At 44.0% G+C, this 15,874-nt stretch overlaps 1 protein-coding gene across 3 annotated transcripts in view; it reads right to left on the bottom strand.

Annotated features, from left to right (window-relative positions):
- PRKG1 (protein kinase cGMP-dependent 1) overlaps positions 1 to 15,874 on the bottom strand; it is a 353,067-nt gene that overhangs the window by 56,850 nt on the left and 280,343 nt on the right. For all 3 annotated transcript variants that reach the window (XR_005955720.1, XM_041474557.1, XM_041474547.1), the window contains exon 8: positions 3,416 to 3,481. Coding sequence is in view for 2 of the 3 variants with exons in the window: in XM_041474557.1 (XP_041330491.1) it covers positions 3,416 to 3,481 (66 nt within the window). In the remaining variant the exon portion in view is untranslated. The remainder of the gene's footprint in view (positions 1 to 3,415; positions 3,482 to 15,874) is intronic.

Genomic DNA, 15,874 nt, shown 5'->3' with positions numbered 1-15,874 from the left:
GTTGAAATTTTGATTCTAATGGGAAATTCCTTGGATTATTTTCTTTCAGAATCCTTTTTTTCAAATACACTTGACCGGGTAGGACTACACAATTTTTTGGTTTTCATCCTTGGGGGACCAAAATGAATGGTGCTCCCAATGGGAACCACAGAATTCCTAGAAAAGTTTGAGTTGGAAGGGACCTTAAGGCCCATCCAGTGCAATGGGCAGGGACACCTTCCATTATCCCAGGCTGCTCCAAGCCCCATCCAGCCTGGCCTTGGGCACTGCCAGGGATCCAGAGGCACCCACAGCTTCTCTGGGAATCTGTGCCAGGGCCTGCCCATCCTCACAGGGAAGGATTGAGACCATTAAGGACCAAATCCCACTGAAATTCATTATTCCAGTAAAGGAAGGGACTCAAATGCAAGATGGAAAAAATACCAATGCTTTTCATAACAAATATTTTCAGGACAAGGACAAGTGGGAACAAAGTCCATGGGATGCAACAAATGCTTCCTGCAGGTTGTTTTCATTGTTAGATCAGGATTTTGCTCATTCCTACGCCAGAAAAGGATGCTGGAAATGCACTTTGCAAAGCACATCTTCCTAGATTGGCAAAAATAGCTGTACTACTTTTTGGGAGTCTTTGGGGTGTTTTTGAGACTGGAAGAGCCCTCTTGTTTCACAAGGAAATTAAAAAGCAAGGCAGCACCAACATCATCTGGTAATTAAAGACCCATCATGAGCTCCAGTTTGACTTCTCTCGTGGTATTTCCCACTCCCACTGCTTCAGCCCTGTAGCCATTTTATACATATTTTATAAATTCCAGAGATCTTTTTAGGCAAAGCATTCCCTCTTGTCATGCTTAAGCAATTCCCTTCTTCAACCCAACTTAAGCAATTCCCTTCTCCAGCCCAACTTGCCCAGAGCTCCTAGCTCATCCCTGTGATGAAAGTTTCCCCTATTATTCACCCCCAACTACAAACCCTGCAGCAGCTAAACCAGCCTAAAATTGCTGGGAATATTGGCAAATCCAGAGCCAGGCTCATGCCTCCCTTAGGAATAACTTCCTGTGGCACCAAGGTGTGATTCTCTTTGTTAATGAGATGGGGGGGTGTGGCTGCTGGAACAACTTTTGGATGCCTTGGGAAGCCTTTCACAAGGAATTTGGAAGAGTTACCCTGCTGCAGATAATTCCAGAGGGTTATGCTGGTCAGTGAGGCTGGAATTCTCCAGGAATCCCATGTGTTAAGGAAAAGGTCTTTTCCCATCACTTTTTTGAAATTGCAACAGCAGTTTTGCTGAGCTGCTTCAGATGGGGACACCCACAGAGCATGGAAATTGCTGCTTCAGTGGTTCCATCTGATTAGGCAAAGAGCTTGTCTGGGAAAAGGGAAATATTTGGCAGCTTCAGTGACTTGTGTCACCCCTCCTGCTGCACGGAACAAATTCCAGCTGCAGGGAACACCCACTCCCTGCTCCCATTGCCACCTCCTGTGTCACTCAACATTCTCATCCACCACCACAACCCAAAAGGTGTAAAATTTGCTCTGTCTGGATATAAAAAATTGGTTCTTATTTCCTCACCAATTTCCTAAATTGCCACAAGTCCTGGTAGTTTATCTCCACATGAAATGTTGCTCCTGCTGTTGTCATTCCTATAAAATAACAGCCTAAGGAAGAGCTGGGACATGGAATTCAGCACTGGCCAGGACACAGGACAGCCTGCTCTGAGCTATAAATAGGGCTATCAATAGGGTCACTTTTCTTGCACTATAAATAAGAATTTTTTAAATAGTGTTACTCTGCTAATTGCACAGTGTTAATAGAATCTCTGAGGTAGATTAACCACAGCTTCATCAGTTTAAATTTAACTTGTACTTCCTTACTATTTCAAGGGCATTGTATGCTGAGGACAAAGCACAGGAGACAAGGAAAGAAACAGTCTGGGAAATTATCAGGAATGAGTGTCTTGAATTATTTGGGGTTTTTAACTCTCACAGTGCAAACCAAAAATACCTGCTGCAAAAATGTAAAAATAAAAAGCAGAAATTATTTGTTGCTTTTTACTTATCTGAATTAATGATTGCTAAATTATCTAATTATTAAAAGCATAAAGATTATCAAAATATTATCTTGCTAAATAGCCTAATTCTTCTTTCTCTCTTTGCCCCACAGCAATAGAAGGAAGGATGGAGGTTTTACCTACCAGGCTGAGAAAGAAGCCCTCAGGTATTCCCCACCTGTGTTCAATGGACAGACCATGGGTTTTGCAATTAAGAATGCATTAACAGAAATCAGAACTTATCAGGATTTCTGAAGGTTTTCCCCAGCTCAGACTGTACAGAACACTGGATTTCCAGAAATGGAGGCCTGTGACATTGCTCAATGCAAACCACTGGTGTCCCAGCAGGATTGAGGGGATGGAGATCAGCCCTAGAAGAGCACAGAATCCCATCTCTCACCAGAACACAAGAAGGGCTCCAGAATCGCTTCTAGGGATCCACACGGATCATGGATCCAGCTCCTGGCCCTGCCCAGGAACCCCAACAATCCACACTGCTCTAAAAGCTCCAGGCCCACAGGTGGGTCCCACATACTTCAAAAATCCAATGGATTTATTTTCCTCTCCAACATCAGCAATTTTTTCTCGTTATTCCACAGTTTCTGGCTCCCCCCTGCAGGTTTCTTGGAGCTCCTGCATGGGGGGAGGCAGTGAAAAGATAACACATAACACCTATTCACCCTCTCTATGGGTTTCACAGATCCATAGCACATTCCAATGGAAAAATTCCCATAATCTTGGGAGTGTCCATGCCTTGTTCTCGTCTGTGCCAGTCCTGCACAATGGGAAAACCAGCCCAGGAATCATGTTCCATTTTTATGTCATTTTTTAATCCCATTCCCAGTAACTGCAGAGAGCAGCTGGATTTGCAGCACTGGAGCATCCCGACATGTTTTTTTCTGGATTAATTCCCCCTTCATTCTCTCAAGCTTCCTGTATAAATTATTATTTTACTCTTCGGATCTCCAGCATCTCCTCTGAGTGACAGAGCTCCCAGCAGGGCTGTGGCCTTCTCCCAAGGACTCTCCATCCCCACATGGATGGGATAACACCTTGCTCCAACATTTGCCAGGAGCAAATACTGTGGAATTTCCACAGTAATTCCAGTCCTCCTTTATTTCCATTCAGACTTTCTGTGATTCTAATTGTCACTATTGAGTTTTGTAATTGTCACTGTTGAGTTTTCTGATTGTCACCATTTTGTCTCATTGATTTAGGGGAACCTTCCCTCCACTCATCAAGTCTGTGACTTTATCACCCCAAATTAAGAGGCCCCTCTGGAGAAGATGATCCAAGGCTCTCATCAAGCTCTGGAAAAGGTTTAAACTGGAGTTCCCCCCCAGCCCCAGGCAGAAGGAGGAACTTACTCTCTGTCTATGACCAGACAAGTGACCGCTTCAGCTGCGATGACGTTGGCTGTCCTGACATCCTCCCTGCAAGAAAAAAAACACATTTCTCCAGTTATTTCCATGACAATCTTCTGATTTCCAACACACAGGGCTCTTCAAGCACTTTGAGGACAAATTCCTGGCTTTCACAGCTCTTCCTTGCTGTTTTCATCATCCACATAGGCTAATAAAATACTAGAATTCCAAGACTAATAAAAATAATCAATTTAATTCATTTTAATCAGATCGATTTGGTGTTCCAGTGTTTTAGAGTCAGCGTTGCATTTTCTGAGTTCAGTTTATCCCAGTTCCCTCCAACCTTTCCATGTTCCAAAGGTTAAGTGGATTACAGGCAAGAGAGACCTCCCCTCTTCTGCACACCCCTCATTCATTTAGGCTGGAACACCACTCTAGGCTTCCACTGAGGCAGAAAATCAGATTTACAAGTGCTGTTAGGAATAGAAATTCCCATTTAAAGACTGGAGGTATTAAAGCAGGAATATGGTTTAAAAAGGGTGATGCACGTGCACTCTCAGGTCATCATTTATTAACATTAATTGCTTTGGAGCCCCCTTCATGTTCATACTTTTAGAGCAGAGCAAGCAGAAATACAAGGGAAGAACATTAATACTCCAGCCTGTGCTGGAGTGCTGACTCTGAGTCCATTTGGACTGGAATTAAGTGTGTATTCGTGCTAATTAACCCCACTGATAAATCACACTGTGCTAATTCAAAGCAATGAGAAAGAAGTAGTGGAATAGCAGTGGATAATTATCTCTATTAACTCCTAAAACATGAGTAAATACAGAGAGCATAAGGAAGGATAATATTGAATTCCTCATTAAGCTGCTGTAGCCAGTTTTTGACAATATATTGATCCATTAAAACGAGAATTCAAACTTGTTGGTGTCCACTAATTCCCATTAAAACTCAACACATTTGTCCCATTATCCCAGATGCCACAAAAAGACATTTATCCCTGTAAATTTATGGATCACAGACATTATTTGCTTACTGTTTTACACTTAGATGATTACAGACCAGGAAAATACAATAAAATTGGTGGCCTCACTTCCAATATTTTCAATAAAATTTGAAATTAATTATTCAGATGCACAAGGGACTGTTGTAATTTCTGTTATCTTCTATTAATCCATCCTTTTCTAGAAGGTGACTTTGGCCAGCAGCTGCAGCACAGGGAGGTACAGAAATCCATGGCATTAAAGGCCAATGAGACCTTGGAAGTGTATGGCATGAAAAGCTCCAAGTGCAAGGCATTAATTGGGAAAGAAATTACTAAGAGGGGATTACAGGCAAGAGCAACCACCAGCAAGTGCCCAGCATTAAATGAGAGAGTAACTACTCCAAGTAGGTGGCATTAAACACCACAAATAATCACTACAAGTGCACAGAATTCAGTGCAGAGGTTGCTGTTACAGGTGCATGCTATTAAGTGCAATCAGTAATTACTCCAAGTCCAAGAGTAATCCAGTGCACAGGATTGAGTGGAAAATTAACCACTAGGAAGTGCACAGCTGCAAATGCAGAAGGAATTACTACAAGTGCATGGCATCAATTGCAACAAGTAATCACTACACATGAACTGCATTAAATGCAAGAGGAATTACTATAAGGGCACAGCACTAAATGTTATAATTACTACAAGTGGGAAGCATTAAAGCCAGAAGTTACTACTGGTAAATGCACAGCATTGAAGGGAAAAGTAACCACTACAAGTGCAAGACATTAATACAGAAGTTACTACCGGTGCAGGGCACTAAATGCAGCAAATAATCATGGTATTAACTGAAACAGCAACTACAACAAGTGCAGAGCATTAAAAACAAAGGTAATTACTCCTAGTGCACAGCATTAAATGAAAAACTAATTACTAGTAAATACATGAAACAACTAATTACCCCAGCGCAAAATATTAAATGCAGAGGTTACTCCCAGTAAATGCACAGCTTTAAAGGCAAAAGTAACTACTACCAGTGCAATAACAAGTGAAAAGTAATTACTGCATTAAATGCAACAGGTAGTTTAATTACTATAAGTGCATTAGACACAAGTAATTATTTCAACAGCACAGCACTAAGCAGATATTAGAAGTGCAATGTGTAAAACAGAACTTATCGACAATTAATTAATTAATTAATTAATCAATTCCTGGCAGTGCCCCACCACCCCCTGTGGCCCCAGGGAGAAGAGGAGAGCACTGACTCGGACACTCCCTGGCCTTCATCCCCTTCCTCCTCCTCCTCAGAGCTGCTTCCCGAAAATGCGCGTTCCTCATCCGTGGAGTCGCCCTCGCTCCCTGAGCGCTCCATGGCCCCGGCTGCTCCCGCATTTCCCCTGGACACGCCTGATCCCCTCCAGCTCCCAGCTCCGTGCCACCCCCTGGTATGTGACAGCTCCCCCAGCCCAGAGCTGGCCACCTGCACAAAGGTCACAGCTGCTGCGGGGGCTCTCGGCCGCGGAAATACAAGAGGGGAGGATTTGGGAGCCCTCAGGACATCCTTGGCTGTGGCCAAGAGCCAAAAATCCCCGCAGGAGACCTCGTGCGCCCTTTTCAGCTCCTTAGCCCAGCAGTGGAATTAGGTGGCAACAATACCCACGTTCCTAAATGCTCCCAGGTGTGCCACCACACCATTGGAAACAAGAGGATGTTATTTAAGGGATGAAATGTATAGATCTGTTTTTCTCCTTGAATTTACAGCCAACTTCACCACATTGGGAAGTTATAACAATTTTGCTTCTGACAAGCTGTGAACAGAACAATTTAAGAAGAGATAAGTTTATACTTCAGCCTCTAATAGTTTTACCATAGGCTGTCATAATTTGCTCTAAATGTAAAAAAAATTGAGGTGATGCCCAATTTTTTTGCTTTTTTTTTGCCTTCCTACATCTCCAAACTGCTTGGAGTCCTGCTCCAACACCTTCTCCCATAGCTCCCACTGCTCCCAACGCCCTGGACAGCGACTCCATGCCTGCCCTGGGCAGTCAGTCCAATGTTTAACAGCCCTTTCTGTAAAGGAATTTTTCCCAATATCCAGCCTAAACCTCTTCCGGTGCCATTTGAGGCCCTTTCCCCTTGTCCTGTCCCTGTTCCCTGGCAGCACAGCCCGACCCCCCCGGCTGTCCCCTCCTGGCAGGGAGTTGTGCAGAGCCACAAGCTCCCTCCTGAGCCTCCTTTTCTCCAGGCTGGTGGAATCCCAGCAGCATCTCCTGGGAATTTTTTACTTTTAGAACCCTCAGTGCAGTAAAGACAGCGCAGAATTTCCTTGACCAACAGAGCCTTGAAAGACCTGAGGCCTCAGCTTCATAAATATTCCAGTCAATTATCACAAACGGCTCCTCTTTCTTTGTAAATCTTGTTGTACAACCCTTGGCAGGGCTTAAATCTTTCAGCTGGAGCCACTGAGAGTAAAAATGTATTTTAGGAGCAGTCAGTAAGTGCTAACAAGATGCTCACAAGGCATAAAACAAAGTATTAGAGGGAGCTGGTACATTTTCTATTTGAAGAGCTGTACATTTGGCTTATATTGAGGAAAGAATCAGTAAAATAGTATTTTTGAAGCTCAACAAGCTGAATTGTTGTTTTCTAAGAAATGTTTTGTTTTCCCAATACCCATGAAGCTTAAAACACATGGGGTTTTTGCTACATGTCCTCAAACAGGAGTACTTTGGAGTCAAATCCCTCCTGTTGTATTTAATTCCCTTTTAGAAAGTGAGATTTTAATGCCTGACGGAATTTTTACAAGATTTTTTATGAAATGGCTTTTCAAGTGCAGCTTTTTCCAGCGGCACCTTTTATTAGTTTCACATTAAAATCTATAAAAGTTTAGTAGAGCGTGCTGTGTTTATTAATCCCAGTGATGTATTTTTATATCAAAGCCAATGGCAAATGGATGTTGGGTTCCCAGGAAGATGAAAGGCATGCAGGGGCAGCCACAGCTTCTCTGGGCACCCTGTGTCCTTTGGAAAGTCAAAACTTGGTCTGTGTGGGTTGGTTCTCCCCCATGGAAATCAGGCAGATCCAGCTGATTGATGCAGACATGGATCACAGAATTCATTACATTTGGAGAAGAACTCCAAAATCATCAAGTCCAGTCTTTGACTGGTCCCCATTTTGTCAACTCCTCCCCTGGCAGGGTGGGCAGGCCCTGGCACAGGGTGCCCAGAGCAGCTGTGGCTGCCCCTGGATCCCTGGCAGTGCCCAAGGCCAGGCTGGACAGGGCTTGGAGCAGCCTGGGACAGTGGAAGGTGTCCCTGCCCATGGCAGGGGTGGCACTGGATGGGCTTTAAGGTCCCTTCCTTCCCAAACCAGTCTGTGACCCTACGGACACAGCCAAATCCAGTTGTTTCCTGATGTTCACCATTTCCTTCCCTAAAAAATGAGGATAAAACCTCATTTCTTAGCTCAAGAAACTGGAGAACCTCAAAGGACCACCCAGAGCAGGTGGGTCAGTGCCTGGTCCTTGGTGGCTGCCCTGCAGAACCTGCCTGGGAGAGTCCCTGGCAGAAACCTCCTGTCCTGTGGGACCTCAGGAGATCAGCTGAGAATGCTGTTAACGAGGGTTTTCAGAAATAAAAAATGAGGTCTTCCCTGGTGGGTTTTAAATTATGCCACAGGACTATCCAGAGGTTCCTAATTTGCTGCTATTCGAGTTTTTTAATGCATTTTCTCACCTTCCAGCACTGTACACTTGACCTTGTTACAATATTCTTCATAAGATTGATTTAAAGCATTTAAGACAAGACATGTCAGATAGGGGAAAAAATGGGAAAAATCAGTTATTAGCTTAAATTTAGCAATACGAGCTCAAAGCCCAGCATCTCTATCTTCACTTCTGTTTTATTGGGTATTTTCTCATTACATCATGACTTTCAGGTGGGAGATAAGAATCAGCATTACTGGGTATTCTGAGGAGTGGCACTCAAATTTGGTGATCTTCTATCCTTTAAAAATAGGGATTTGCCTACCTGGAGACTTAAAAATATCTTTTAAAAGCTTTGATTACCTTTTATTTCTATAAATAAAATAAAATGAAATAAAATTTAAAAAAAAATAATTTCTATAACTTCACCTGCATCTTGGCCTATAGCTGCAGCAGGGGGAGATGCAACAACCACCTGCCTATTCTTGATTTAGTAAAAAGAAATAAATAATCAAGGTTTTATGTGCCAAAACCAAACTAAATCCAGCTGGCATGGAAAGAAATTAATTCCTGGCCCTGGTGGGGCACTGGGAGTACAACAGCAGCATTAGGAGAGCAATTTAGGGTTGTGACCCAGCAGATTCCCAGCAGGAAAAGGATGGATCCCCATTCCCAGGCTCATCTCCCACTGCTGGTGGTGTGCTGATGGATGGTGCTACTGCTCTGAATATCCCAAAAATCTATTTATGGCAGTGACAGTCGCTGACCTCGACACCTCCAGCTCTTCCGTGCTGTGGAGGAGCTTCTCTCCTTCTGGTGGACATGCCCCACCCTGCCACGAAGGATTTCACTGCTCTGAGGAAACCTTTAAGGTGATTTTATAGGGGTTTTACATGGCAGGTGCTGCTCAACACCCAAATATGAAGGTGGAAGATTCAGCACTCAGCACTGGGAAGGCACAATAAAAACCTCAGCAATTATTTCACTGATCATTCCAAGCCATGATGACCCTTCAAGAAATCTGGTCTTCTTTTTATCATTTTTATGAGGTGAGCAGGTATTTAAGAACAAATTGGGATGAATTCCAACACGGTGTTTGAATCCGAGGCCATTCAGCACAGGAAGGACTCGCAGCACTAAAAATCAGGAGCAAAAGTGTTCCTCCTCCATGGGAGGGTCTGCACTAAACCACTTCCAGTGTTAAAATGGGAAAGAACTTAGGGAAATTTCATTAGGGAATAAAATGGTTTTTATAAAATAAAATGTCTGTCAAAAGAAGAAATAAAGATCAAAGCTTAAATAAAATATATATGGGGGAAAAAGCCCAGACATGAGGCTGAATTATAGCCCTGGATTTTGAAAAACAGCACTGGAATAGTCTGGGAAAGTCACCTGGAAATTAAGAATTATATTTTTTTAATAAATGTTCTGATATTAATATTCCCATGGGTCTTTCAGGCTTGGCAGAAAGTAGCACTGGGTGTCCTTGGGATGTCAGTGTCTCCATGGGAATCAAATTCCTCCTCAATTAGTTTTCTAAAAAAGGAGAATTTTGGTGCATTCAGGACAATGTGAAGTTTTAGATAAAAGTTTCTGTCTTCTGGGAGTATTCACATTCCAAATGTGTGTTTCAAGGAAGGATCCCACTGTTTAAGTGTCCAAGGCCAGGTTGGTTTGGAGCAGTCTGGGATAGTGGAAGATGCTCCTGTCCATGGCAGGGGTTGGAATAAGATGGGCTTTAAGGGCCCTTCCAGCCCAAACAGTTTAGGGACTGATATTTAGGTTTGATATTCCCTAGGTATATAATATATAAAGAAAATGATAACTATTTATTTCCTGACAAATAGCGCTTTCCAGATCCACAACTCACAGGTTTTCAAACCCCAGGGGAACATAATTCCCTGTGGCTCTCCCTTTGCTGGTGATGAGCCAGGAGCCAAAGTTGGACTGGAACTTCCAGAAGCTGGAGTGCCAAGGGAAGGTGGCAGATGGATTTGGGATGTTTGCCTGAACACCTGTGCAAAGTGGCACTCTCAGCTCAATTTCCACCCAAGTGTCCACACTTCCAAGTGTCAAACAGCCTTTCCTGAAACATCTGCCCACAGCCAGGAGGATCCATTTCACTAATCCCATTTCAGTAAAACAAAAGTTCCACCTTCTGTTTATTCACTGAGCTTTTCTGAGTCCTTCAGGCAAACAGAGGGATGGATTATTGGCAGTGCTGGGGTGGGAACACTGAGAAGTCACAGAATCGTGGAATGGTTTGTGTTGGGAGGGCCATTAATGATCAGCTCATTCCATACCTGCCATGGGTAGGGACACCTTCCACTGTCCCAGGCTGCTCCAAGCCCCAAAGTCCAGCCTGGCCTTGGGCACTGCCAGGGATCCAGGGGCAGCCACAGCTGCTCTGGGCACCCTGTGCCAGGGCCTGCCCACCCTGCCAGGGAACAATTCCTAATTCCCAATATCCCATCCATCCCCGCCCTCTGGCAGTGGAAGCCATTCCCTGTGTCCTGTCCCTCCATCCCTTGTCCCCAGTCCCTCTCCAGCTCTCCTGGAGCCCCTTTAGGCCCTGCAAGGGGCTCTGAGCTCTCCTGGATCCTTCTCCAGTACCTGTGGGCTGCCATCTGTCACAGCCCCTGCTCTGCCTTTTCTCTGGGCACAGAAACTCCATTTGTGCCACCCCTTGGGGAATCCACCTGCCTGGGAAGGGAATTCCAATTAAATCCAAGAGCTGCCCCAACACAGTGAGGATTTACACTGCAGGCATTCCCATATGCAGCTGAAATCCTTATTGTGGCTGACTTTCAAGGCTGAAAGAGATGAGTAACTCATCCCTTATCCTGTGCTTCCAAATCCTGCGTGGAATCTGTTTTTAACCCCTGTAACTGCACCCATCCCACCATGGCTGGATCTGCTGGCATAAGGACAAGCAAGGAAGCACAGAATTGTTGGAAGAGCCCTCTAGGATCATTGAGTCCAACCATGCACCCAACAGTGCCCAGTCCTCCCCTAAACCCTGACCCCAAGTGCCACATGCACAGTTTTAATCCCTGCAGGTAGCCACTGTGTCCCACTGGTGTTTCCCACTGCTGAGGTGGGAACAATGCTCAGAAATCACTCATCTGCTGATGGTAAAACCATTTCCAGTGGGCCCACCATTCCCACTGCTCCCAGGAAAGCCTCAATGATGTTGGTATCACTTACTACAGTGTTTCCAGCAGCTCAGAAAGGCAGGGAAGAGCAAACACAGCCAGAGGAATATTTTATGGGAATTAAAACTGGTATTTGTAGGTAAACCATGGCTTAAGTATAGTCTGAAATGACAGATAAACCCAAATCTGAGTGACACAATACTGACACTGGGATGGTAGAACCTCCTTGCCTGCCAAACCCATTAATGATTCAACCCAATTACTTGTGCAATTTATTCAGAATTATTGTAATGAGCCAGAGTCTCACTAGTCTGTAATTAATTATATTCCCCAAGTGAAAGAACCCAGGGGTACAAAATTATCACTTTTTCATTAAAGTGAAATAAAACCCTACCACACCCCATCCATTGCTGTTTTAATCAGCCAGTGGGCAACAAGAGCATCTTTAAGACATATTAAATGTTAATTATCCCATTCAAGGACAAATCAATTAAACCTTGAACAAATCAGAAGAGTTTCTAGAAACTGGTGCCTTGCAGACCTACTCCACATAAGGAACTTCTCTGCCAGCCTTGATCAGATCATTCAAAGCCAGGCAAAGCCAATAACCCAGGAAATGCCAAAACCCCAGGAAACTGGCACAGATAAAGAGGAAACCATTGATTTGCATTATTTTCCTCAAAAAAGAATAGCAGCAGCAACAGAATTCAGCAGCCAGAGCCACATGAAATGAATGGTCCTTGACACATTTCGTTCGGGAATGACTCAGCAGCTGCACTTTAATATTATTTAATAAGTTAAGAGACAAACACAAAGAGGGAATAAGACCTCCAAGACCATTGATAAACTGACCCAAACCTTGTCAACTCCTTCCCTGGGAGGGTGGGCAGGCCCTGGCACAGCTGTGGCTGCCCCTGGATCCCTGGAAGTGCCCAAGGCCAGGTTGGACTTTGGGGCTTGGAGCAGCCTGGGATGGTGGAAAGTGTCCCTGCCCACGGCAGGGGTGGGATGAGCTGATCCTTAATGCCCCTTCCAACCCAAACTGTTCTGGGATTCAAAGAAATCCAAGTCCCTTTTCCCATGGATGCCTCACCCCTCTCCAAGCCCTGGAGACTGATAACAGCTTGGGCCTGGATGGAAAATGTGAATCCCCCAAATTGAGAAGTGATCCAATGCTTCTCCTGAGCTCCAGCAGGAACACAGGGTCACAGGGTCATTGTCCCATTATGGCTTCAAAGCTCCTGACAATTAAAATCCTTCCCTTCAACTCCCTCCCTATCCTTAATCTGGAATCTCCACATGGGAAAAGTATCTTCTGTAGCCATAAAAGGAGAAATAAGGCTACAAGGTTAACTCCAATACTTTATTACAGGCCTTTCATTAAGAGATTCCAAATGATAAACATTTCCTAAATGAGCCAGCATTCCTTGGAGATGTCCTGCTTAGGGAGCTTTATCCATAAAATATCTGATGTTGCTCAAGGACACGCTGGGGGCGAGTTTAAAATCTGAATTTTTCCTCTTTTTTTTTTCAGCATCATGACAGCAAACCAACAGTGCAAAAGACTCTGACTTTTTCAGGATTCCAAAGAGTTTCAGCTCTCCCCAGTTTCCCAGGTGGAGGGATCTCTCCCAGACTGCCAAATTATTTCCAAATTTTCTTACTTACTATTTCTCCAAGTCTCTAAGGGCCGGTCCAGAAAGGACATATGATAGAAGATTAAAAAAATATAATGCAATGCCTATAGATTAATCCTCTGCTCTTTGGACACCCCCAAATCCATGGAGATTAGATATAGTTCCATTTTCCTGCCAATAAAAACCAGGCTGAAGAGCTTTTTGAAGCCAACAGTGGCAATAACCCCTATTAAATGCCAGATTCCTTAGCTTAAATTACTTCTCTTGGGATTTATTCCCCCAGGAATTCTTTTAAAGTAGCTCCAAGTTGTCATTTGGGAGATTTAGCTTGGAAATGACAGAAAAACTTTAGGAAAACTTGGAGCAGTGCAATAGGTGATGCTCCTTCCTTGGAGAGTTTTAAGATTAGGCTGGACAAGGGAATGATGACTTTGCTCCAGGAGTTGGGACATCCCTGCTTGGAGCACGAAGTTGGAGCAGGGACCTTTAGAGCTCTTTCTGAGTGAATATTCAGCTGAATTTCCTTTATTTCCTGCCCATACTGCCCCACTCCCTCTGGCAAATCCAACTCATTTGTAAATGTCCCAGACTAAAAACCACAGCCCCAGTTCCAGGTCCCATGAAGAACAAGAACCAAACACCTTTTTACGCCACCTGTTTTCCTTCAGGCAGGTTTATCCTAAAAAGGTTGAAGAGAGCACTGGGAGAATTTCAGATGCCAATTCCAGATGCAAGACATGAGAGAAAATCCCAGCCAGATCCATTCTTACAAGCACTGCATTAACCTATGGAAACGGGAGATGTTGGGAATACCCAGCTTCAGAAAAGAAGAATATTGGCTTTCAAATTTTGCAAAGTTCCCTGGAGGACATTTCAAAGTGTCCAAGGTTAAAAGGTCAGGATGATAAAATCCTGGGAAGGCTTCAACAAGCACTGGGGAACTGGGACCATGTCCTGGTTGTTTGATGCAAGATTTACTCTGCAGCTTCTGCACAAAGGCTTGGACATCATGGGTGCAAAATCTCTCAGCCTCTTCACTGTCTATGCATTCCCTTCGCTCCACTGAACTCCCAAATATTCCCAGCAAGTATCACCTTGCCTAATTCCTGTCCTTTCAGCACACAGAAAATGCCCCTGCCCAATGCTGCAGCCAAGGGTGTAGAGGAGCTGCAGTACCATGGAAGAGCTGAGACCCTTCAGTCTATCAGAGTGTCCAGGAACTTCCTGCTCAGGAATTTCACATCCCTTTCTCTCTCCCTGATTCAACTTCCTTTAATTTCTTCTCCCCAGGATGGAATCCAGGACCCGAATCTCATTTATTACAAAGGAATCCTTCCCTGGCAGGGTGGGCAGGCCCTGGCACAGGGTGCCCAGAGCAGCTGTGGCTGCCCCTGGATCCCTGGCAGTGCCCAAGGCCGGGCTGGACTTTGGGGCTTGGAGCAGCCTGGGACAGTGGAAGGTATCCATGCCCATAGCAGAGGGTGGAACTGGATGATCCTTAATGCCCCTTCCAACCCAAACCATTCCAGGATTCTGATATTCCCTGTCACCATCTCAGCCCCAGAATGGTGCAAAAGTCCTATTTTAACACAATTTTTGGGGGGGTGAAGTTCCCAAATATTTTATATCCAAAATTATACTGTGGGATGAGAAAATAAACCAGCACCTAGGACAAATGCTGAGTAACCTCCTGTAATAGTAATTTTCATCTTTATAAGATCATGTTCTGTATAAAACTCTAAAACCTTCCAGTTTCTTCTCAATTCTACAACTGCCAGCCTTTCATTTCATTACAGTCTGACTGCGGACATAATGGAATTTAGCAGGTGCCTTAAGGATGTGTAATTTACAACTTTAGACTTCAGGAATCAAGAACTGGATTTTACACACCCAGGGGCTGAGGGGGGGGAAAATTAAATATAAAAAAATTTGATGAATTTAAATCTCTGCCAGCCCCTTCAGCAGCCAGAGTGAAATTGCTTCATTAGAGAAGTTCTGCCACATAACCCTAAACCACTTTTTCAGCCTGAAAAAACCCAAGATTAAATTGAGATGAAGGTTGCCCACAGCTTTAGTGGTTTTAAATGAACTTATCCCTTTTTTTTTATTGAATATAAACACAGCTAAACCTCTGAAAATGTCTGTTCCAGCCAAGGCACACAACTCAACAATTCCCATTCCTCCTGTTGGATTTGGGACAATCTGTGGTGAAATTCCTGGGAGAATCACTGACACCTTGCTCCAAACAGCAAAAGCCTGCAGAGACCTCGGTGACAAACATAAATTTAAAGAAATGAATACAGGAAATTTAATTATTGACAGCTAATCTGCACTTTTTAGGGTGTCTCAAAGCCTGGGCAGCTCTGTGGGTCTTTACTGGGAATTTCTCCCACGTTCATGAGCTTCTGGAAGAAGCCTCAGGATACTTTTTAGAGTGCAATAAATGGGGGTAGGATGTCAAAATCACCAGTGGAAAGGTTGGATGGAGGCAGGTCACGGAGGCAAAGAGGAAGAGTTGGGGTTTGAGGCAAGAAAAGTGAGGAGTCAGGACCCAAACTAAAGGGTCAAAGCAATCCTGACAGATAACAGCAATTCCAGAGCAGCCTCACAGTATCCAGCCAGAAAACCTCTGGAGGGTTTTGCCACACAGAAATCTTGAGACTTTCTATATCGAGAACCCTCTTGCTGGAAGAGAGGCAAATCTAGAAATGAGCTGTGAGACATCAGGAGAGAGGAAATGGGCTGAAAGTTCAGTGAAGAGAGAAAAAAAACGACCAAAAAAAAAAAAAAAAAAGAAAAAAAAGGAAGAAATCTTGAGACTTTCTATATCGAGAACCCTCTTGCTGGAAGAGAGGCAAATCTAGAAATGAGCTGTGAGACATCAGGAGAGAGGAAATGGGCTGAAAGTTCAGTGAAGAGAGAAAAAAAACGACCAAAAAAAAAAAAAAAAAAGATGCCCCTAATCCCCCTGAAATCCTCTCAGGC

Source organism: Pyrgilauda ruficollis, unplaced genomic scaffold (assembly GCF_017590135.1).
Source record: "Pyrgilauda ruficollis isolate IOZ18807 unplaced genomic scaffold, ASM1759013v1 scaffold11, whole genome shotgun sequence".
NCBI classification, from domain to species: Eukaryota; Metazoa; Chordata; class Aves; order Passeriformes; family Passeridae; genus Pyrgilauda; species Pyrgilauda ruficollis.
This window is presented reverse-complemented; position numbering and strand designations above follow the sequence as displayed.